This window comes from Uloborus diversus, chromosome 7, assembly GCF_026930045.1.
Source record: "Uloborus diversus isolate 005 chromosome 7, Udiv.v.3.1, whole genome shotgun sequence".
NCBI lineage: Eukaryota > Metazoa > Arthropoda > Arachnida > Araneae > Uloboridae > Uloborus > Uloborus diversus.
Genome location: NC_072737.1, coordinates 167,926,152 through 167,951,854, shown reverse-complemented (window position 1 = coordinate 167,951,854; position 25,703 = coordinate 167,926,152). Strand labels below are relative to the sequence as shown.

The 25,703-nt window shown below is 38.5% G+C and overlaps 2 protein-coding genes across 2 annotated transcripts in view; both read right to left on the bottom strand.

The window, feature by feature from the left end:
* Window positions 1–11,571, bottom strand: part of LOC129226060 (15-hydroxyprostaglandin dehydrogenase [NAD(+)]-like) — a 32,238-nt gene extending 20,667 nt beyond the window's left edge. Inside the window, exon 1 of the mRNA XM_054860640.1 lies at window positions 11,428–11,571. Within this exon, the coding sequence (XP_054716615.1) occupies window positions 11,428–11,517 (90 nt within the window). The 5' untranslated portion in view covers window positions 11,518–11,571. The remainder of the gene's footprint in view (window positions 1–11,427) is intronic.
* An 870-nt stretch (window positions 11,572–12,441) lies between these two features.
* LOC129226433 (15-hydroxyprostaglandin dehydrogenase [NAD(+)]-like) overlaps window positions 12,442–25,703 on the bottom strand; it is a 34,904-nt gene continuing 21,642 nt past the window's right edge. Inside the window, exons 5-7 of the mRNA XM_054861036.1 lie at window positions 24,379–24,455; window positions 22,605–22,747; window positions 12,442–12,779 (exon numbers count right to left, since the gene is read on the bottom strand). Of these exons, the coding sequence (XP_054717011.1) occupies window positions 12,644–12,779; window positions 22,605–22,747; window positions 24,379–24,455 (356 nt within the window). The 3' untranslated portion in view covers window positions 12,442–12,643. The remainder of the gene's footprint in view (window positions 12,780–22,604; window positions 22,748–24,378; window positions 24,456–25,703) is intronic.

Here is a 25,703-nt window from a genome sequence, read left to right as displayed (position 1 = left end):
TATGGTTTTCAAACGAGCTGATGTGTGCATCACATGACTTCCTTTTACTCCAATTTAATGTCATTTCCCCATTATTCGTTATTTTAATGTGATTCAATATTTATTCTCTAAATATCACCAACAATGGCCAAATTGAAACCAAAAAAAAAACTCCGCCAAATTTGTCGCCAAGTTGGCGACAAAACTTGGCGACCAAAAGACTGGCGATATATCGCCAAGTGTCCGACAAATTATAACGCCACTTGAGTTTACATCGAAATTAACAATGATTTCCCCCCAAAAAGGTGCAAAAGACCCCCTTAGGAACATCCGAAAGCAACCAAAAGGGGAGGTGCACAACTAGACCCCACTACGAGTCTATGTACCAAATTTCAACTTTCTAGGACATACCATTTTTGAGTTATGCGAGATACATACGCACATACGCACATACGCACATACACACATACGCACATACATACAGACGTCACGAGAAAAGTCGTTGTAATTACCTCGGTGATGGTCAAAATGGATATTTCGCGTGTCTATACATTCTTAGGCACTTTTCCGCATGTGGTCGAATCGAAAAAAAAACTCAACATTCATTTGGGGTTGAGCAAAATGGAAATTAAGGGCGATTTTTGAGTGAAAATTTTTTCGCGAATACAATACTTCCTTTTTTGTAAAAGGAAGTAAAAATGCGGCGACTGTGGAAAAAGGAGTAGCTACTACTTGATCACACACACAGAGTATTAACGGTCATGCCACTAATTAATTACATTGTCCAAAATTTAAACTGATACGTATTCTGTTTTAGTAGCAGTTATATAATAAGTTCTCAGGGTTTTTTTTTTTTTTTTTTTTTGAGCAATCACTATTGCTTATTGCTTTTATTTGACTGTTTTTGGCGTGCTATCATTTTATTTTCCCACCGCCACCCTCTGCACCATCACCGTCGACCGGCTCCTCACGATGCTGCTCCTCTAGCGAAAGCCGTCTCCAGGTTGCATCCATGTCCTACACACACGCGAATACATACACAACTACACACGCACACTTACACACACACAAACACATTCACACACATACACATACACGCACGCATACATACAGACACCTACACATACACACAACTTCCCACACATTCATGCCTGCACACAGACACAAACACATATGGCTACACACACATATACATTAGGGTGGGCCGAAAAAACTTTTTTCGGAAATCTGTTTTTGGATAGTGTGGAAAAGTTGCTATATGGACCCGTTATTACCCATAAAAAATTTCGCTAAATTTGTTTAATATTTAGCCGGCGCTATTTGACCTTGAAAAACTGAAAAAAAAAAAGGGAAAAATACCCTTAAAAAAAAAAAAAAAGAAAATGGGGGGGGGGGGTAAAAATAAAAGTTTGAAGCTAGTTTCAGCAAACATTAGAAGTATCTGTCAGTGAATTAGTTGAAATCCTCAAAGACTTTTATACATTTCGTAGAATATTTAGCTACGCTCCTTTAAGACTGACACATGGGAAAAATGAAAAAAAAAAATAAAAGTAGTTTCAAAATAAGTAAATACTGAAATGTTACGCAATACGTTACTTAGAAAAAACAGTGAAAATTCAATCAATTTTATGCGACATTTGTTCGCCAATTTTTAAAAATGCACACACTCAAATAAAAAATAGTTACATAAGATGCTAATGTTTTAATCTTCAGTTCCAATTGTTTCTCCTGGATAATAAACGGCGCTCAACTGCTTCTATTATTCTTAAGATTATGTTATAACTATTTATATATGTTTGACAAATTAAGCCCTTGAGTATTAAAAAAATGTGAATCCTCTGAAGTTTTTTAAACGGGAGCCGGACATTTCGAATGTTACTGCATGAAAGATGTTACGGGGCTGAAGTTTAGCACTGAAAACAGGACAAGGGATCATTGTTTTAAGCTATTTAAATCTCAGGCTAACATGGATGTTGGGAAAAATTATTATTTTAGCAGGGTAGTGGAACCTTGGAACAGTTTACCGGAAGAGGTGGTAATGAGCAAGGGAGTAGATAGTTTTAAGAGGGCCATTGATCTTCACTGGGGATTGTAAATTGACTAGGACCAGTCTAGCTGGGCCCAGAGCCTGTTGCTGGTCGTCACTTTTGTATTTGTATTATCTTTGTTTTGGTATACAACACGACTGTTATGTAGAAACGCGCGAAAAAGAAAGTAACGCGAGCAAGCGCAAGTAGTCTTCTATTTGGACCTGTAAGAGATTTGTCTCCTCCCGATGCTTTATTTCTTCCAACATATGAGGACATTATCAGATGTTATCAAATCACTAAGATGCAAATAAAGGGAGAAGGAAGTAAGCAACCATCTTCAGCAAGTGTGGCCGCTGTAGTTGCAAAAAAAGTTATTGATATTTGGGGGCGTGCTTCCCTTCCCCTTGTTTCGATAAGAAGAGTGATTGCCATGATTTTATCTTATTATTCTAAATATAATAGCGCAACAAAAAATGCTAAAAATATAAAGACGCAACTTTTACAATCAAAGCTAGGCAAATTTAAAGCAGAGGCTACGACTTTGTTTGACGTTTGTGCCTGCAAATGCGCAGATTTATATTCGTGTAATTGCAGAAAAAAAAGCAAAAGTCCCTGATAGAGAAAAACAATTTCTAATTTATCAAAGGACAGTAAGAAAAATGGCTATTGGAAAAGTGGATAAGGTAACAAAGAATGCATATTTCCCTCATCCTGAACAGCTATTGTTGACAATGTTGTTTGACTCAAGAAAATACATTCGGGAATTAGCTGTTAGGTGCATTCTGAACTCTACGATTTTTTAAGCGTCCTAAACTCAATTTTAAAGCTATTGATTATGTTGATTTAGTTCATTGGGCAAACTGTGTTGCAACAGAGTCACCTCTTACAATGCATCTAAAAGACCAACAATTGAATGAAATGTGCAAAGAACAACCTACAGCTGTTTCGAGAAATTTCCCTGTCACACGGAAGCTGTGGAACGTTGTGTGAAACTAATAACCGAAACTGCAATATAAGTTCGTGGTGAAACTGCACAAGATGGATACATTCGTGCCAAACTTCAAGCTAGGAAAGAGCTTCCATCATTTGATAACAAGGGACAATATTATTCCAAAAAATAATATTCATTATGCATGAGGTATTATAAATCAAATTTGAAGATTTCTTTTTCAAAATTTTAATATCTTTATATGTAATTCTAGAAAATGTATGATATTATTGCGTGATAATAATTACTATGATTAATAGTGCTATTTAATTAATTAGTCTATGATTTAATTTTGAAAAATAATTTTCACAATGGTTTTTAAAAAAATTCAATATTTTTTCGTTTTTCTCCAATTTTTTGATGTCCGAAAGGAGCAGTTAAATGCTCATTAAAAGCAATGAAACATCTTATGGGCTCGAACTGGCTTATTATATAACATTTTCGGTGCATTCCAGCAAAATATTTGGAATTTAGTTTTTTTAAAAAAATTTCGACAAAAATTCATGTTTCTCATTTTTTTCGGTTTTTTAGTGTCAAATAGCGCCGGCTAGATATTTTTTAATATCCAAGAAATTTTTTGTGAGTGCTAATTAGCTCATCACGCAACTTTTGCGCGCTATCCAAAAATTGATTTCGAAAAAAAATTTTTTTCGGCTTATTTCGGTCCACCCTAATATACATATCCCTCCCCACACACACATTCATACACACTTATGCCAGCACACAGACACAAACACACATACCCCCTACGCACAGTCACACATACCCCCCCCCCCCCCACACACACAAACACACACGCCTACATACACAAATTCGTGATTGCGAAAAGCATAATTTGAATTCAAGATGTCAAAATTCAAATTATTATTTTTTTTTTATTTACAAAATGGGTGGTAACTGTAAGTCGCGACCAAAAACTTAAAAACTTTGCTTCAACTCGCTACTAGCGGCCAAAAATATTTCCCTATCTTCATCTTTAGTTCGCAATGAATCGGGAGAGAAGAGACCAACTTTTCGGCTCCGATTTTAGCTGTTTGGAAATCCAGGCGGAAAAAAAAAAAACTCTTGGTCACAAAATACAACTTACTCACGCTAATTCTCCCATTGCGTAAAAGAAAAAAGTACTCTGACCACCGGTAAGATAGAAAGGCTAACATCCGGTTTACAAGCGGAAATGGACACAGCTACTGTTTGACCACGGATTTTATGTAATCTGGCAATCTGCCAAGTAAAGACGATTCCATGTGAATGAATCTAGCAGGGAAGATGGAAAAATAGCGATGGGATATTGATCCACGCGTTTTATAATGTCACTAGTGCCTTGTTCATTTATTGCAATCTCAGAAATAAAATAAGGGGAAACAAAAGTAGTTACCATGGAAACAACAAAAATAAAAGAAAATATTTTCATTTCGTTCAGGAACGTAAAAGCAAAATAGTAAGCTCAAAAGTTTATTGTGAATAAATAAATCAATTAACTTTTGCAGTGAGAATATAGATCGTATATACTGTAACGGATTCGGTGCGACTTCCACTTTCTTGAAATGAGAACACAGTTCTTGATAAAAACACAGGAAATTTATTTACGCTATGTACAGGAAAGATCTTCAACAACTGCTAAATTATTCATCAGCAATTAAGCAATCATCACACAACACCGTAAACTCAACGTTTACACACGTATTTACTTCCAAATACGAAAACAACACAGCGAAATGCCTCGCTATAAACAGAGCAAAATGCTCTCAGTTCGAAATATCAATCGAAACTAACTGTTTATCCATCGCTAACGGCTTAAATACACCGAAAAGAAATTTCTCAAATATTCCAGAAAATGCTACGACGTTCTACAACTACACTTCCATTGATAAAATCAGTGAATGAAATAAGAAAAAAAAGAATAGGGGGTTGTATACTTGAGCCATATGTTAAGGGGTTGTATATTCATTACGGGAAACTATTTACAGGTTACGTTACTACAATAATTACTATTTACAGGATTTGTAACATTGCCCCCTTCCTAAGGACTGCACGTCCCGGGCAGTACAATCCCCAGAAAGGGTGCCAAACTTCTAGCACAAGTTCACAATTACACACATTAAATAATAACTAACAGATACAGAAAACACAATAATAACAAGAAATATTACTAAACATTAAAAGCAAAAATTATCTACAACTTTTATGTTATCAACTATGGTTGCTTACGTAATACTCATGAACTATGGCCATAGTATGGGGCTAACCGATCATAATGTACAACCCTAGGTTTTGCATTAGGTGATTTTTGGATCCTCACTACGACGTCATTCAGTCGGTTAAGGACTTTGTAGGGTCCATCCCAATGCGACTGCAATTTGGGTGAAAGACCTTTCCGTCGGATGGGATTCCATAACCAAACCTTGTCGCCTTCGTTGAATTCATGTCCAGTAGACCTTGTGTCGTATCGGGTCTTCATCTTCTCCGCCGCGATGTTGATTCGCTCTCGTGCGAAGTTATGAACGTCTTCCAACCGGGCCTGGAGATCCTGGATGTACTCCTCAGGCGATGAAGGCGCATCCGGAGGACGACCGAAGACGAGATCACAAGGTAGCCGAAGCTCTCGTCCGAAGAGCATCTGAGATGGGGCAAATCCGGTAGTCTCGTGGACAGCACTGCGGTAGGCCAGCAGGAACAAAGGTAGCTTCTTGTCCCAATCCTGTTGATTTCTGGATACCATAAGTGAGAGATTGTTCAGGATTGTGCGGTTAAATCTCTCCACCATGCCGTCCGATTGTGGGTGTAGTGGTGTTGTCCTAGGTTTCTCAATTCCGAGAATTTGACATAGGCCCTTAAACACAGCAGAGATGAAATTCCTCCCTTGATCGGAATGAATCTGCAAAGGTGTTCCATATCTCGAGATCCAATGTTGGACTAGAGTCTCTGCTACGGTGGTAGCCTCTTGATCTGGAATGGGATATGCTTCCGGCCATTTGGTGAAGTAGTCGATGGAAACAAGAATGTATTTGTTCCCATCAGCAGTTCTTGGTAGAGGACCCAGGATGTCGATCCCAATTCGTTCGAAAGGAGCTCCAACGTTGTACAGATGTAGCTTCCCTCTGCTTCTCTTCTTCGGTCCTTTACGAGCAGCACAGGCGTCACAAGAATGGCACCACTTCTCCACGTCATCCTTCGCCTTGCTCCAGAAGAAGCGCTCCCGAACTTTATTGAGGGTTTTCAAGACACCAAAATGTCCTCCAGTCGCACTACTATGTATTTCTTTCAAAACATCTGAAATCCTTGATCGGGGAAGTAGTAACTGCCACCTAGATATTTTACCGTCGTCAGATTCCCATTTCCGGTGTAGCACGCCGTTCCGTAAATGGAGTGAGTTCCATAAAGCCCAGTATCTTTTTGTTGCAGGACTGAAGATGGAAACGTCCTGCCAGCTAGGGCGCCGACTGTCACTTTCCATGAACTCCAAAATTGGTTTTATGTCGGGGTCTTCAAGTTGATCTTTTCGAACTTGGTCACTGTCACCTGATAGGCGGTAGGGCTAGTCGTTCCATACTGTTTCTCGATTCGGGAACAATAGTGGCAGTTCTCAGGACAGGGTCTCCTTGATAAAGCGTCAGCATTACCGTGAGATAACCCTTTTCGACGCTTGATCTCCATGTTGATGTTAAAGCCTCCTTCAGTCGTAGAAATGCATCTTCGCATTCTTTGGACCATTCGAACTTTTGCTTGCTCTCCGTCAGCTTATGCAAAGGTCGTGCAATGTTGGAAAAACCCTTTACAAACTTCCTGTAGTAGGTACAGAGCCCCAGGAAACTTCGCAGCTGATGGATGTTTTCGGGACGACTCCAACTCTTGACAGCAGACACCTTTTCTGGATCGGTTTGTACACCTTCAGAAGAGATGATGTGACCAAGGTAGTTCACTTCCCGGCGGAACAAATTACATTTGGACGGGCTTAACTTCAGATTGGCTTCCTTAAGCTTTTGCAGCACCTTCCTAAGATTTGCCAGATGTTCTTCGAAGCTGCGTCCCACGATGATGATATCGTCTAAGTAGACCAGACAGGATTCGTAAGAAAGTCCTCTTAACACTGTCTCCATAAGACGCTCGAACGTAGCTGGTGCATTGCAGAGGCCGAAGGGCATCACTTTAAACTGCCATAAGCCTTGTCCAGTTGTAAATGCTGTCTTTTCTCGGTCATCAGGGTGTATCTCAACCTGCCAGTAGCCGCTCTTCAAGTCCAGGGTCGAAAACCACTTGTGTCCGGAAAGAGTGTCCAAGGTGTCGTCTATCCGTGGAAGAGGGTAACTGTCTTTCTTGGTGATTTCATTCAGCCGTCGGTAATTGACACAAAATCTGGTGGAGCCATCTTTCTTTCGGACTAAGACGATGGGAGAAGCCCAGGGACTGGATGACGGTTCGATTACATCATTCTCCTTCATCTCTTTCAGGAGGGTCTCAACCTCTTCCTTCTTGGCGAACGGTTGTCGTCTTGGATGCTGTTTAATAGGGAGGTGTTCTCCAGTGTAAATCCTATGCTGCGTTAAATTCGTACGGCCAACATCCTCCGATGTAGATGAAAACAGATGCTTGAAGTCGTCCACCAATTGTTCCGCAGCAGTTCTTTGATCTTTCGATAATGGCGCACTCCCAATTAACTTCGACGTCAAGGACTTAGAAGACACAGTCTCAGGGGAATTGATTCTTCTAATGATGCAGTTTACTGGAGTACAAGTTGCCAACACTTCACCTTTTCGGATATTCCTTGGCCTTTCACTCACGTTGGCGACTCTCACAGGAATTACATCCTTAGAAAGGTCCACAAGCGTAGATGCTACCAGTACTCCTTTTAGGCTATTGCTTAGGTTAGGGTATTCAATGAGTCCAAATCGAAAACTATTGCTTTCTTCAAGGGAGCCAGGTATTAATGATTCTGACCTTGAGGAAATCGATAAATCTGTTTGAGCTATTATTTGATGAGCGGATTTTACATCACTCTCTGCAGGGAAAACGGCTATGTCTTCTCTCATCGAGTGCAGCTCATTAGTCTTGAAGTCGAGAGTGAAGTCATATTTCTTCAAAAATTCCAATCCGAGAATGAAGGGGTCCGTGATATTAGCGACGAATGCCGTATGATGGTAGGTGGCATTCCCAAACATTATTTCCAAGTCCACTTTACCGTCAATCTCAATTTTGTCACCTGTCACAGTCTGGAGACTTACGCGTGGCGATGTCCACAACAGTTTCAATCCGAATTCACGAGCCACATCTGTCCTAATGATTGTCACATTGGCTCCAGTGTCAACAATCAGTCTGCAGGGGTTCCCATTTACATGTGCGTAAATGAAAAGTCCATCACTGCCACTACTAGAAGAGGAAATCTGCAGAGCTTTAGTGGTGGTGATTTCCTTCCCTCGCGTAGCTTGGCGAGCCGGACAACTCCTTCGCAGGTGTCCTTCACTACCGCATTTCCAGCACTTCTGCTCTTGTTTCTTTTAGGCTGTTATGCTGCTCCAATGTCTTGTCAAGTCACCGAGTTGTCTCTCAAGTTCAGCGAGGTGGGACGACCTGGAATCAGACTCATCAGCTTCCTGAGTCCGGATTAGATGGCGATCCACACGGGTTGCTTCTTGGGCGGCCTCGTATCTCATCGCATACACAACGGCAGAATTCAGGTCTTTGACATCCGCCATCCGTAGAGCTTTCTGTATTTCCGGATCTCGAACCCCGTCGATGTAGTAGTTGAGTGCCAGGTTGTCTCGAACATCCGCAGGGCAGTCGTAAAAAGCAAGATGAGACAGTCTCTCGATGTCCGCCGCAAGCTCTTGCAGGGTTTCCCCAGTTTTCTGGAAACGGGACTTCAACTGGAGTCGGCTGAAATCTTTCTGGCACTTCTCACCGAAGCGAAGCTCCAACGCAGATGTGAGGGCGGCGAAATCCAGGCGCTGGCTGTCCGGAAGGGTCTAAAGAATGTCCGCTGCGTCACCTCTCAGGGATGCTGCAAGATGGCAGGCCTTGGTAGCTGAGTCCCATCCGTTCGCTTCCGCCACTATCATGAATTGGGTCTTGTATACCTGCCACGAACTTTTCCCATCAAATGTGGCCAGTTTAATGGACGGTCGAGCAACAGATGTGGGAGCGCCAAACTGTACAGAACTGCTTTCCGCGGTCGCCAATCTCCGTTCCATGTCTTTAATTATTTCTTCCTTAAATGAAGTAAATTTCTTGTCTTCTTCTTCCAACTTATTTTCCACATTGGCGATACGCTCTTCCACAGTATCAAATTTTTCTTCCAGAGCATCAACTTTATCTCCCATGGCGGTTAGTTGATTCTCCATCATGGTTTTCATCGACGTTAGGTCACTTTTTATTTCATTTTGACTTGTAGTAATTTTAGCAGTTAAATCACTATTTAACTGTTCTTGGTTAGTCGCCAATTCATTTTTTAATTGTTCTTGGTTAGTCGCCATATCATTTTTTAATTGTTCTTGGTTAGTCGCCATATCATTTTTTACAGAGTTGATTGCGTCAAGAAGTTGTTTTAATTGTTCATCCATTGCGCGAGTAATCACCATAAAAATAAAGTCCAAATTCAAAAAGTCTTTATGAAAAAAATGTCCAAAGTCACACTTACTCCAAGAAAGTCCAGAAGAAGCCCCACGTTGGGCGCCAAATTGTAACGGATTCGGTGCGACTTCCACTTTCTTGAAATGAGAACACAGTTCTTGATAAAAACACAGGAAATTTATTTACACTATGTACAGGAAAGATCTTCAACAACTGCTAAATTATTCATCAGCATTTAAGCAATTATCACACAACACCGTAAACTCAACGTTTACACACGTATTTACTTCCAAATACGAAAACAACACAGCGAAATGCCTCGCTATAAACAGAGCAAAATGCTCTCAGTTCGAAATATCAATCGAAACTAACTGTTTATCCATCGCTAACGGCTTAAATACACCGAAAAGAAATTTCTCAAATATTCCAGAAAATGCTACGACGTTCTACAACTACACTTCCATTGATAAAATCAGTGAATGAAATAAGAAAAAAAAGAATAGGGGGTTGTATACTTGAGCCACATGTTAAGGGGTTGTATATTCATTACGGGAAACTATTTACAGGTTACGTTACTACAATAATTACTATTTACAGGATTTGTAACAATACTTTAGATTTATAAAATGTTGCTGTGAGCAAATTTTCATTTTTACAAAACTAAGGCTAAATAATAGAGGGGCAAAAGTGCACATCTGAAACAAACCAACTAACACCCCTATAAACTAATTGATATGTCCATTTCCGCCTATAAACCGGATATTAACCTTTCCATGTAATCGATGGTCAAACAGTACTAACTATTTTTCAGGAATGCCAGCATTTGCTAATGTGTACAAACCTCTAAAATAAGCAGAGTCACCACATTAAAATGAGCGAACCATGTGCATTAAATTTTTATGTTGCCCCCTAAGTCAGATAGACTCGTCCAAACTTGACGTTTGCTAGTTCCTTACCAACCATGGACAGAATCCAGAATGTACAAAGGTTTTCTTCATTGAAAAGATATGAAATGGAGGGAGTGAAGACTTTCATTCATGAAACCAACCCCAAGTCACGTGATCGACTTTAAAGTAAAGCATCGGAAGAAATCTGGTTTATTTCGCTAGTTTCATGCAAAACGTGCGAACCATTCGTCGTTCGTTCTTGGGTCACGCGACTTGGGGTCTTTGGGTCAGCTTTTGTTGAGCCAATGATTGTACTTGCTCCCTCCATTTTAATTCCTGCTCTAAGGTTTTTTTTGTGCAATCACGATTGCTTATTGCTTTCATTTCACTGTTTTGATGTGCTATGATTTTATTTTCCCGCCAGCACCACCGTCGACCGGCCGCCTCACGATGCTGCTCCTCTAGCGAAAACCGTCTCCAGGTTGCGTCAGTATCCTACACTTACACGCATACATACACGCACGTACACACACACACACACACAAACACATACACACCTACATACACCTACACACATACATACACCTACACACATACACAAACACATTCACACATACATACACCTACACACATACACAAACACATACACACACACACACAAACACATACACACACTCAAACACATACACACGCACACAAACACATACATGCACTCAAACACATACACACACGCATACATACACACACACCTACACACAACTACCCACACACTCATGCCTGCACACAGACACAAACACACATGCCTACACACACATACACATACCCCCTACACACAAACACACATACCCCCCACACAGACATAAACACACACGCCTACATACACACACACTCGTGATTGCGAAAAACATAATTTGAATTCAAGATGACCAAATTCAAATTAATTTTTTTTTCTGCTAAAACTTTTTTATAAATAACTTACTTTGTAACCCTGTCGTAATAGAGCTCTTGTAATGGCGGCTCCTAAACCCTGCGCTGCTCCAGTAACGATTGCTACTGAATTGTCGGTCATGTTGATTCAGTCTTCGTATCTCAAAAAGCGCAAGGGATAGAGACGACTCTTTAAATAGCGATGTCACAAAAGCATAAATCTAGTTCTGTTCCTTCTTCTGAATGAGTTTATCTTTCCATTCAATTGATAAAAGCTTTAAAAGGACATTATCGGGCTCAGATTAAGTAGAATCAAAAGATAACTTTTTTTTCTTCATTACCATTTCTACAAATGTTACTGGGTAATGTTCTATGTCACACAAGTTAGAAAAAAGAAAAAGAAACGTAGTTCTTTATGCTTCAACTTAATGTGCACCAAAACTATTTTTTTGGGGGGGGGGGGGGATGACACTTCAAATTACCGCCACCGGGTGACATCCGTGCTAGGTACGCTACTGTCTCATATGTACTTACCTCGGAGTAATCATGAAATAATAATTTTGGGAATGTGTTCGAGGGGAAAATATTTCTTAAAGTAGTGCACTTTTTTCTTTTTATCACCAGCGGAAAAAAATATTTAACAGTTTTTTTTTTTTTCAAAATCTTTTTTCTAAATTTCGATACGAGCAGAAAAAGAATTTTTTTTTTTTTGAGCAATCACGAATGCTTATTGTTCTCACTTGACAGTTTTGATGTCCTATGTTTCCCCCCCCCCCCCGCCTCCCTCTGCAGCACCACCGTCGGCCGGCCGCCTCATGATGCTGCTCCTCTAGCGAAAGCCGTCTCCAGGTTGCGTCACTTACTTGCCTACACACAGACATACACCTACACACACATACACCTACACACACATACACCTACACACACACAGATATACACACGCATACATACAGACACCTTCACATACACACACACAAACACATATACACAACTAGTTTTTTGGCACATCCTTGCTTATAAATCACAATACAAAAGTAAATTTTACGAAAATATTTTTATTGAGCAATTATTATTAGTAGTTTATAAACTACTATAGAAATACTCTAACAAAATGGTATTTTTATGACCCATATACAATGGGTTACTCAAAATGACTTGACAAATAAAATACTGATGTAGTAGTTTTTGCGTTTTCATGACATACGAGAATTCCTATCGATTATCATTATCGTCATCACATTCGTCATCAAGGGAGTTTCTCATCCCAGTCATTCCACCGGTATGTCTTTTAACTCTTCCTGCACTCCAATGTAAACAAATCCTTTCCTTTTCGTGACTACAAGAGTTGAACCGTTGATTCTGTCTTCAAAGATCTTCAAAACACCTTTAGCTACGTATTCTGGCCTAAAAAAATATGGATATTTCATTAAACATATTAAAATGCAATCAACTCCGATTCAATTTCCAAAAAAAAAAAAAAAAAATACTTAACAATGCTACTTAAAAAAAAAAAGATTTCTTTTTTACGTATGGCATAAGTTTACCAAGTGCACAATTTCAAAAACTTATGCAATGACATATTCTTGGATAATTGAATGGATCAGATCATGGCCGCACTTGATTCGCTTTACGGGCCTAGCTTTACGATTCGAATTAAGGGTCAAGCTTTACGATACGCTTTACGGGCCTAGACAATTCATGACTTTTCTGTGTTAAACCGATGCAACATTAGCCTAAGATGATTTGCTCTTGAAATTCTCAAAACATGCGAAACTTCATATGTCGCCCATTTTGACCGCAAGAGGCGCTGAACCCAATCCTGCGTATCCACCATCTATATATATAATTCTCTTACGTGCCGGCAAATGAAGGGGTGAATTTCTAAACCTCTGTTGGCAACACTTCGCCGATAAATCATGTAAACAAACTTCTACGTTGTTTTGAAATCTTGAATCACAGAATACTCAACGAACTTTTTTTTTTTTTTTTGAGATGAGTTTGAGTCGGGCTGTGGCCCATTTCAACCTTAATCAGCAAAGAAAAGCTCAAAGAAGGCAGGAAACCGTTCTTGAATCCAATTTAAGACGAGCCATTTCCAGAGTTGTATTCTCTGATTCGCTGCCGATAATTTTTAGCGGCTGGGGAATTTTCAGTCAGCAGTTCCTTCAACAGATCAGGTGCGTCACACAATGCCGGTAACCGCACCTTTCCGTCATGGCAACATTTAGTATATTTATTTGCAGTATTACGCTCTTTCTGCCAATAAAGAGCACCACAAAATTCGCATTCTTCACACATTGCTCCACAATCATGTTCATCGGCAATGTTGTTTTGAACGCGTAGGCGCTTTGAGCGTCGTCTATTCTCTGCTTCAGTACGACAGTTCAGTTCAAAATGAATAACCGAGAAAGAATTTATGTACTTTATTCCTTTTATTCTCAGCTGAAAGGTTTCGCCAAATTTGTTTAGGGTTATAGTAGTTTTAGTATTGTGCAAGCAAAGTAGCCTTGGCGAGTTTTCGCGTTTTTAGTTAAACCATTTTTTGTTCGTGACGTGGCAAGGATTCAGAATAACAACAAGAAGGACAAACGTTTGAGAAAATATGTTTGGTGCTCTCTGAGCCTGTTTTTAGTCATGGCCAGCTCTATGTGGCATTATCAAGAACAAGATCTTTTGAAGCAGTGTCAGTTGTGGCTCCCAAACGGGACATTTTTAATTGTGTATATGAGGAAGTTTTCTCAGATTAGAATATATAAGAGTGTAAATATGTAAATATATATAAGAGTGTAAATAATGTAAATACATCCCTCGGGGGAGCCTGTAACCCCTAGAGGGCGCGTCCCCAGGTGGCGGATAGGGGAATGCCTTCATTGGTTTTCCAATGGGTGGTAGAAGGGAAATAAAATACCTTCCGCGGACCAACAGGTAGAAGTGCAATCTCTCCAAAGCAATGACAGACACTTTTGTATCTATAATGGTAAAGTTGTGCACATTGCCAAGGCAGTCATCTTACATACAGCAAAGTTAAACTGTCGAAAATCTGGCTAAAGCAGACAAATTAACATTATGAACGTAATTTTCATATTGGTTAAATGGATGGTGACCTAAATGCAATTACCAACTTTAATTTTTACGGAAAATTTTAGCTAGGCTAATGTATTGGCATACAGCGAGCGAGCGAAGCGAGCATGGATCGCGAAGCGATCCACAGGGAACTGCGTAAGCAGTTCCGGGGGTTGGCGAGCGATAGCGAGCAGGGGGCGATAGCCCCCTAGTAGACTAATAATAAGGGTAGACCGAGCTTTCCCAGACTTGCTGATGAAAAAATTGGTTCATGGATACATCATGTGACTGGTGGAAGGCTTGGCGAAAATTTTGGCAGCATGGTTGCAAGATCGCAACATTATCTATAGTTAGGCACTCGACATGTATTTTAAGACGTAATGTGTTTTCATTATAATGTTTTTCCAGGTGCAGAGATTGCACTGTTTTTCTTTTAGTTATGCATTATTTTGACATTAGTAATTAGTTTTCGATCACAGTTTTCAGTAACTTTTATTTCATTTGGAACTGCTACGTCAGCGTTGGCGTGAACGTAATGGCGTAAACGTTTTGCGTTTACGCAAAAATGTACTAATCAGTATCTTGAATTGAAATTGAAGGTAAAAATCTTACTGTTTGCCAATTCTTTTTGGGCGCTTGCATCTTTAATTGCTTAGAGAGTTATTGAAATTGACTAAAGAAAAGGCACAATACTATTTAAACGAAAAACTCACTATATTAACAAAATATTTACAACTTAGAATAACAAATTTACAAATCGGACTCCATAAAAGATCATTCTCCCGTGTTCCATCAATTCTATTTCTCGCGGGCGTTGATCGTCTGCTACGATCAACTCTAGACGCTGTTGCTAGGATATCCACCAGTCACATGGTTTGGTTTACGAGCAGCAAAAGGGTTTCCATAGCTCGCTCTATTCTTATTATTAGTCTCTGGTATCTACCAAGCAGTGGCATGTCGATCATTTTGACCGGAAGAGGCGCTGAACCCAATCCTGTGTATCCACCAAACAGTGACATGTCGCCCATTTTGACCGCAAGAGGCGCTGAACCCAATCCTGTGTATCCCCCAATTTGATTGTAAGAATAGAAAACAGGAATTGCCTTTAGTGCCCTTTTTTGTTGCCATGAATTTCAGTTATTGTCACGGCCTATAAACGAAAGCGAATCAAGAGAGACCATGATCAGATCCATAAACAACGTTTCGAAATTAATCTCAAAGCCATATGAGATACCCAAATTCACTCCTTTCGGGTAACATGACTACAGGCAAAGCCTCATTTCGGACAAGCCCGAAGGCGGCAAAATCTACCGCCAACTTCACAAACTAAGCATAGCTTTGAAAGGGAGAAAGCCTCCAGAAAATATGCACCATGGTAACAGCTGGTGACCCACCACAAAACCTTCAAACTAACTGATTTAATATCCACGTACCCGGTGGGTGTTAGTTGGCGACGAGGCGGAACCCAGGTTCATCTGATCCCGAGTAGGATCATAGATCTAAAATTTAACTAGAGCGCGCATTCGGGTTGTATTTTGGGTGTCTACATGAAAGCGCTTTTGATCATTACTGCTTGGCAAGTGCAACGGTCTGAAGAGCGCAAACTTAATTAAACACGTAATTTACCTTCACCATGAAATAGCGAGAAAGAAATCAAATATACTGTCTAACCACGAATTGTATGGAAAGGCAAACATCCGGTTTACACGCGGAAATGGAAGCATCTATTAGTTTTCAGGGATGTCAGATTTTGCAGATGTATGTTAGCCTCTAAATTCAGCAGTCTCATTCAAATGAGCGGAACACGCGCATAAAATTTTTATTTTTCCCCTCATTCAGATGGAGTCGCCTTAACTGGATGTTTGCCAATTCCACACAATCCGTGGTCAAACAGTACTCTGTAACGAAAAAATCGACTGACTGAGAAAGAGTTTTCAAAATGAAAGCGAAAGGATCATTTATTACTGGGAAAATCCCAAATTAATGGAGGTTTAATAATCCTGCTGAGGTGGGTCACCTCTAAAGTGAATGTACGAGGTGATGCAGGCGAACATTGAGACGTAAGTCTTGTGCGAAATCCTAGTTCATCCACCACTACCTACAAGAAGGGTTCATCAGTAGTAACCTTAAATGAGCGATGACGTACTAGAAAACGGTTGAGTCAAATCCTTATTTGGCTGCTTAGCGCTCTCAGTACTCGCCAACGCGAGCGCCAATTTCAAATTAAGTTTCGAATTCTTTGCCATTTTTACTTTCTTCTATATCTAATATATAGAAGAAAGTATTGGATTCGTGCAAATTTTCGAATTTCGAATTTTGACGGATTCGAACGTTTTGAGGTGTGCTGAGTCCATTTCGACTATTTTTGGAAAATGTCTGTCTGTCTGTGTATGTATGTATGTATGTGTGTGTGTATGTATGTGTGTGTGTATGTATGTGTGTGTGTGTCACGTCTGTGTGTGACCAGTTTTTTGTGGCCGCTCTACAGCAAAAACTATCGCATGAAATTGAACGAAATTTGGTACACATATGTGACCCTATGTGAACTTGTGCCCATTGGTTTTTGGCGCTAATTCCTCCAAGGGGGGTGGAGCAATGGGACGTTTTTTGAGTTATGCGTGACTGCTATTCCTCAGGAAGTAACTGGCGGAATCAAACAAAATTCGGTCCATATGTCGCCCCTAACTGGAGCAGGTGCTGATTCAATTTTGGTGTCAATAGCTCAAACGGGGGTTGAGTTATAGAACGTTTTTTGTTGTGAATTGTGACTGCTGTATCTAGGGAAATAACGAACGGAATGAAACAAAAAATTTTTGACAAGTAGCCCTTAGTGGGTATAAGAGCTGATTTTATTTTGGTGTCAACAGCTAAAAAGGGGGTAGCGCAATCGCCCGTTCTTTTTTTCCATTGTGAGTGCCCTATCTCAAGAAGTAATGCTACGTTCTGTTTGAAATTTGGAATATATGTGAATCCATACGTAAACAGGCTTTGGTTCAATTTTGACTCCAATCGCTCCAAGAGGTGTTGATTTTATTTATTTTTTTTGCGAAAAAAAATAGTTTTATTAATGCAACAATAAGAAAGATAAATCGTAATAGATTGTCGTCTGCGTATTTCTCGTGATTTTAATTGTATGGAAATGATCGGAAATATTATCTCAATGAATTAAAATTTTTAACTGTTGCCATCTTATGTTTTTTAATAAATAAAATATTTGTAATTAATTCAAGTAAGGCTTTTAAAGTAACTTTCAATTTTCGCTCTTTGCTTTGCTTTTACAATAATTCAGACATTGGGATGGTCGTCAAGTTTTTGCATGTGTCATTTTGTTTTTGTTAGGAATATTGCTTCCTCGTCAAGCATGGGGAGGGATCAGAAAAAGGAAAAATATAGAAGAAAGTTTCGTGATGGCCACAACATACTAGTTTTTTTCACTAATGCTACTGTACAGCAGAGTTCACTCTGGATTTAGTAAAACTCCTTTTTACTTTCTTCTATATCTAATATATAGAAGAAAGTATTGGATTCGTGCAAATTTTCGAATTTTGACGGATTCGAACGTTTTGAGGTGTGCTGAGTCCATTTCGACTATTTTTGGAAAATGTCTGTCTGTCTGTGTGTATGTGTGTCACGTCTGTGTGTGACCAGTTTTTTGTGGCCGCTCTACAGCAAAAACTACCGCATGAAATCGAACGAAACTTGGTACACATATGTGCCCCTATGTGAACTTGTGCCCATTGGTTTTTGGCGCGAATTCCTCCAAGGGGGGTGGAGCAATGGGATGTTTTTTGAGTTACGCGTGATTGCTATTCCTCAGGAAGTAACTGGCGGAATCAAACAAAATTTGGTCCATATGTTGCCATTAACAAGAACAGGTGCTGATTCAATTTTGGTGTCAATAACTCAAACGGGGGTTGAGCTATAGAACGTTTTTTGTCGTCGATTGTGACTGCTGTATCTCAAGAAATAATGAACGGAATGAAAGAAAAATTTATCGGCAAGTAGCCCTTAGTGGGTATAAGAGCTGATTTTATTTTGGTGTCAACAGCTAAAAAGGGGGTAGCGCAATCACCCGTTCTTTTTTCCATTGTGAGTGCCCTATCTCAAGAAGTAATGCTACGTTCTGGTTGAAATTTGGAATATATGTGAATCCATATGTAAACAGGCTTTGGTTCAATTTTGGCGCCAATCGCGCCAAGAGGTGCTGATTTATTTTTATTATTATTTTTTAGCGAATAAAAATAGTTTTATTAATGCAACAATAAGAAAGATAAATCGTAATAGATTGTCGTCTGCGTATTTCTCGTGATTTTAATTGTATGGAAATGATCGGAAATATTATCTCAATGCATGGCCCCACTGAATACTTAAGCGCCAGCGCATTCAGTGGGGCCATGCTCAATGATTTAAAATTTTTAACTGTTGCCATCTTATATTTGTTAACAAATAAAATATTTGTAATTAATTCAAGCAAGGCTTTTAAAATAACTTTCAATTTTCGCTCTTTGCTTTGCTTTTGCAATAATTCAGACATTGGGATGGTCGTCAAGTTTTTGCATGTGTAATTTCATTTTTGTTGGGAATATTGCTTCCTCGTCAAGCATGGGGAGGGATCAGAAAAAAAAAAGAAAAATATAGAAGAAAGTTTCGTGATGGCCACAACATACTAGTTATAGTTAAATTAATTATGCAAATATAAGATCATTTTATTAATATTACACTGTAATGAGGAATAAAAAAGAAATGAAATTATTTGAACTTTAATTTCATACATAAAGGGCTACTTCTGTCCGGATGTCCGGGGCAAACTTCAAAACTACTGGACGGATTTTAACCATTTTTCACCATAGATAGCTACATTATCAGGGAACAACTTAGGCTATAATTTATTCCTAAAAAACTTAGTTTAAAAACGTCGTGATCGAAAACAGTAAATGTCATGTAATTTCCACATCAAATGATTAAAAAATAAACCCATTGTCTCGAAAATTCGTTGCCGAACAACAGCAACATTAAAAGCAATCATAATGTAAATTTTGAATCAAGGCCTCTCTGGAGCAAGCGTGATACTTATTGCTTTCTTAGGAATTGCATCCTTATCTTTATACATAAAGGGCTACTTCTGTCCGGATGTCCGGGGTAAACTTCAAAACTACTGGACGGAGTTTAACCATTTTTTCCACATAGATAACTACATTATCAGAGAGCAACTTGTGCTATAATTTATTCCTTAAAAACTTGGTTTAATGACGTTATGGTGGAAAACAGTAAATTTCATGTAATTTCCCCATATTATGATTAAATATAAACCCATTGTTACAAAAATGCATTGTCTAACAACAGCAATATTAAAAGTAATCATAATGATAATTTTGAATCAAGGCTTCTCTGGAGCAAGCATGACATTTATTTCTTTCTTAGGAATTACATCCTCATCTTTATACATAAAGGGCTACTTCTCTCCGGATGTCCGGGGTAAAATAACGGGGTTATGATAACGTGATCGCTTCGCGAGTATAGTTTTCACCAATCTCGCAAAGAGACCGTATAAAGTCGCTGGCGGATTGGTTTGCATTTTAATTCATGTTTTAATGCAATTTCAAAAACGTGCTTCATAAACTTGCAACAATATCTAAGTTTAAATTAACAACCAATTGAGATTCGTAATGGAATGTTTTGAATCAAGATGTATCTTAAAATACCTAGCAAGAAGCTAAGGATCTTGGGATACAGCTGTGCAACTTCCGGCTTCAATTTCTTAGTATATCAGGTCCTCTCTATGTAATTTCTTTACTCTATGTGATTAAATACAAAATCCATTGTTACAAAAATTCTGTGCCTAACAACAGCAATATTAAAAGTAATCGTAACGAAAATTTTGAATCAAGGCTTCTCCGGAGCAAACATGAGTTTAAAGTCATTTAAACATTTGGAAACTCTACTTTTCGCACCCTGAGGGAAACATAGTAGAGAGCTTTTTTTTTTTTTTTTTTTTTGTGTGTGTGTGTGTGTTTACTATTTAATTAAATGAAGCAAACGCACGGTTTTTTTTAGTGATCTTTGTTTTTGTTAGTTCATATTTTGGAAATTGTTTAAATTTTTATATGCTTAAATTCGTGCTTTCGTTTCTAAATGAATATTAGTTGGTTCTTTATACTTATTGCTATTTTACTTTTATGGGTAAGGAAGAAGCTCGATTTTTAATCACGTCAAAGCGGTGCGTTTTGAGTTCTTTCAGTTAAAACAGAAAACGAAAGAAAGTAGCGATTGTTTCTGACAATTATTGCTGACCCAGGCAACGCCGGGTATTTTCGCTAGTAATCTATAATGGATATAATTTACAACATAAAAACAGGTAAGAAATTTTGTTTTCTTTTTCAAGCTATCAATGGCTCGTTCTTTCTCGCAAATTGCATTTTTGCAATGAAAGAAATATTTACAGAACTTTAACGTTTTAGATATTTTTTTACATTTTCATAAAACAAATTCTGATCACTAAATTTTTCGTCATCATTTCAATAATTTTAATAGAATGCAGCTACTAACTTCACGAAAATTTGTAAGAAATCGCGTCGATTTTTCTGTTATAGACTGTAGAAACCTTTCCTCCCCTGATTGGACCAACTGTTTCGCCTCACGTTGGCAACCAGTTTCTGCCTTTTGGGTAAAGAAGCGCTCACTCTAGATGTATGCTAGCTCTATGAGTGCTATGCCCAATGTATCTGGATAACAGCATGCGAAGCCTCTCAGCTTTTCTTAATTGTACCATTATATCAGTTTAGTAATAAAAATAAAGGAATGAAGAGAAGTTAACCTCTTTAAAGTCTCAGTGCTCATTAAGCTTTTGCACTAACATTGATTCATAAAAAGATATGGTTTTGTTCGATATGTTCTACACTGCTAAACGCTAAATATCAAAATTAGTGATCGCTACACACGTGATAACGAAATTCAAAAAGTGACGAATACAAATATTAGTATCACATGATTCCGGTCGCCACTCAGCACAACTGTACTGTGCTATCAAACAATATTCATGTTCGTTCAATTAGTTATTGCATAAAATACACCGCCAGCTCAGTTATTCCATCCGGGGACAGCATTTTCCTGCTTGTTAGCACTCATCAGTCCGGAATAGGAAGTAACTCAGCTGGAGGCGGAAAACCCCTTAAAGGAGCCAAGAGAGCCAAACGGATGGAATAATTGAGCTGGCGGTGTATTTTATGTATTTCTGCCTTAGCCCTGGCTTAGCGCGGTAACTTACCGCAAAATTAATTATTGGTTATACGTATTTCCGTTTACCTATATTTTTTTTATGTGTCAGTAACAATTTAAAAGCTAATGTTTTGTTAACTACTTTTCTTGGTTAACAAAAAAAAGTGGCAATTAATAAATGGCTTCTACTCTTGACTGGCGACCAGAAAAAATTCCCAATATTCTTTTTTTCTAAACAATACATTAGCTTCGACAGGATGTAGGTGACTCAGTATTCTTTTTATCTAAACAATACATCAGCTTCGGCAGGATGTAGGTGACTCAATATTTTTTTTAAAACCCTGGATCAGTCTCTATAGGATGTAGGTGACTCAATATTTATTTCTAAAGACTAGATCAGCCTCTATTCTGTTTGACAACGGATTGTATGTAATTTGGCAATTGGCCAAGTTAAGACGATTCCACATGAATTAATCTAGCAGGGAGAAGGAAAAATAGCGATCGGATTTTTTATTCACACGTTTTATAATGTCACCAGTGCGTAATTAATTTATTGCATTTTCTAAGTTGAAAAAGAGTGGCAGCAAACAGTTTCTATGGAAACAGCAAAAAGAAAATACAATGTTTTCATTTCGTCAGCAAGAGTAGAATCAAAATGGTAAGCGCAAAATTATGTTGTTAAAAATATATCACTTAGTTTTTGTAGTAAGAATATAGATCGAATATACTTCAGATTTAAGAAATGATTCGGTGAATGAACTGTCAGTTGCACAAAACTGCGTCTAAATAGGCAAAAGCGCACATCTGTGACGAACAAACTACCACCCCTGCAAACTAATACATGCATCCATTTCCGCCTATAAACCGGATATTAACCTTTCCATGTAATCGATGGTCAGACAGTAGGATGTAGCTGACTTAATATTTTGCTTATATAATCTTTATACTTACTCAAGCAGGGCTTCTTCGAAACCTGACACGTCAAAGTTCTGCGTCAGAGAATTTTCGTTCATCGATTTGAGAATGTTTGTCTTCATTAAGGAAGGGCACAGAGCCGAAAATGTGATGCCATCTCTCGAAAAATGATACGGCAGCTATAAAGGAAGGTTTACAATTTAACGTTATATCAAATTGGATAATAAACGTTATTCATTACATACAAGAAGTAGAATTTACATTTAAGATTTCGAATGAGAAATTATTGTTCAACTAAAAATGGAAGAAATAGCTTCGCAGTTTTATTTCCTCCTTCAGCAATAATGGGGTCGTTTCCGAAATTTAAAAAGTATTTTTTTCTGAAAGAGCATGCTTAGAAATATAGGATTTGACCATTTTTTGAATAATTTCAAAAAGTTAAATTTTTTTATAATTATTTTAATCAGTGCGCAGATTCAACTTTCTTTTTTACGCTTCTGCTCATGACATCACAAGTGATGAAATGCCATTCACTGACGCCATTAGCGTAGAGCGCAATATTTAATTCGCTTCTTTACTCACATACAGTGGCAACGATATGGTTGATAGCAAGCGTAGAACGCAATATTTATATTAATTCGCTTCTGAACTATCAAAACCTAGAAACGAGGTAGACAACAAGCGTAAACATTCAGCGTGCCAGTGGAGTGCGTGCCAAAGTTCATTACTTGTGACGTCATAAAGACCACGCCTTGTTTGAAAAATCGGACATTAAAAAAATAATAAACAAACGTAGGAAAAAATGAAAGTTTTTTTTCGCACCACGTTATTATTATTTTTTTTTTGTTTATTCTATCAATTTCAGTGACAAAAAGTAGTACTTTTGACTGAAGGAAACAACCCCATTGTTTCATAATGGAATTAGGGGTCGTCCACAAATGACGTCACGCCTTGAGGGGGAGGGAGATTTGTAAAATGGTGACAGTTTATGACAAGGGGGAGGGGGGTGATAAGAAGTGTGACATCATGCATCATTTTAATAACAATATGCTTATGAAGAACAGCATGACATGTGACAAAGGGGGGAGATGTGACAAGATGGCGAATGGTGACACTGTGCGACCTAGGGGAGAGGGGGGTCATATTGTTACAGTTCCGTGCAGCTTCAAACTTCTTTAAATGACGACACAGTTCTTGAGAAAACACAGGAGATTTAATTACAACTATATACAAGAAATATCGTTAACAGCTGCTAAATTAACCATAGCAATTAGGCAAATATCAATTACCACCGTACACTCAACGGTCAACCACGTATTTACATCAAAATACGCAAAAACACAGCGCAAGGCTAAAACGCACTTTCCAAAGCAAGAACTAAAACGAGACTAACTCATCCCGCCGTCGGCTGTAGCTATTTATAAATCCTCGAGAAGTTTCCACAAAGTTCGAAATTCTTCTCGATGTTTTCTTTTTATTCCATTCACAATCTTAGCTGCAGAAATGGAGGGGTCGTATACTTCATTCGAATGTAAGAGGGTTCTATATTCATTACAAGAAACTATTTACAGGTTACGATACTAAGACAATTTTAGATGAAAGATAATGGAATAAACGCCAAATTTAGCTAGATTACAACAAATTAATCACAAAAATAATTTCTATTTACAGAATTTGTAACAATATTTTTAAAAAGTATGACATCATTCGTGGGCAGTCCCTTTCCTCTATTTACATGTACTTTGAACTATGACTTGGAGGCAAGTTTTTATTAGGCATGATAACTTTAAAAATAAATTATTTATCTTACCCCAAAACTTCTTGTCAAACCAATCAAGGCATGTTTTGATGCTACGTAAGAAGGTAAGGCGGAGTAAGGAACAAAACCTATAATAAATGTCAGAGAAAAAGTAAAAAAATAGAAAAACAAGTAAATCTTTTGAGATTCGAAAAGCATCAACATCATGTACATAAATGCAAAGTGATCGAGTAACAATGACGCCACCAACACTGAAACTCGCGCCATGGCATGCGAGGCGAGTCTTTCATTGCTGGTCGCACTTAAAATTCAGTCATTTCATTTACAATCTATATATATATAAATGAATGTTTGTCTGTATGTCATCCATGAACTCAACAACTACCCGGCAGATTTGGCTGAAACTTTCACCGTTTGTTATTTTTGGTACTGGGAATGTTTATAGACCAGTTCGAAAAAATAGTTCCTTTTTTATTCCAATTTAAGTCACAATCCATTGGAGAAATACGAATAAAATTATCGGCTGCAGAAATTAATTCGCGTGAAAGATCTCATTGATAAGAAGTTAGCTGTTGCCATTTTTCTTGAGTTTGAACAAATAAATTCTTTCTTTATCGTTTTATGGCTTTTCATGCAACGGGGGGATTTAAAACTTTTTCTATTTGATATTTTTAGCGATTGATTGATCTTGCAAACTGCGTGAGTACAAAATTTGTGTATAGTCACGGCTTCACTTGATACCTGGACCGATTATTATGAAAATTGCTATACACATGTATTTTTCCACGGAGAAGGTGCATAATATGCTCATTGAAGCCACTCGCCACCAGGTGGCACTGCAGAGTAGCAACTTCTGCCCCGTTCAACCGATTGTCATGAAAATCAGTATAATGATGTATTTTTTTGTACGCGCGTAGCAACGCGCGTCGGGTACAGCTAGTTTGATTATAATTCGGGGTCAACTACCTCCCTAACTTTCAGTTTTAACACATTCTGCCAATCCTAAATCGACTAGAGCTGCCAGGAAATACTCCCCGTTGATTTTTCTTTCTTTTCAAAGAAAGTTTGTTTAAATTGGCAGTATTGTTATTAAAAAACGTTGGTGGATATTAGGGAGAAATGCAGTCTCTGGATGCTTTAGCGAGCTATTCGGTATTGCAATCTCTCCTCAGCTTGGAGTAGCAACTTGTAGTGCAGCTTTTACCCTAACTTTTATCTCAATTTCCCAATGCGGAGTCGTACCGTGTTGCAGACTTATCGCTGGTGTGATAAAATATTTTTAGCTACCAGTGTGAAGTTATTCAGCTTCTTTATAAGGGCTTCCTCCCCCATGGACGTATCCAGAAGGGATGCGGCCACCCCCCCCCTCCCTTTCC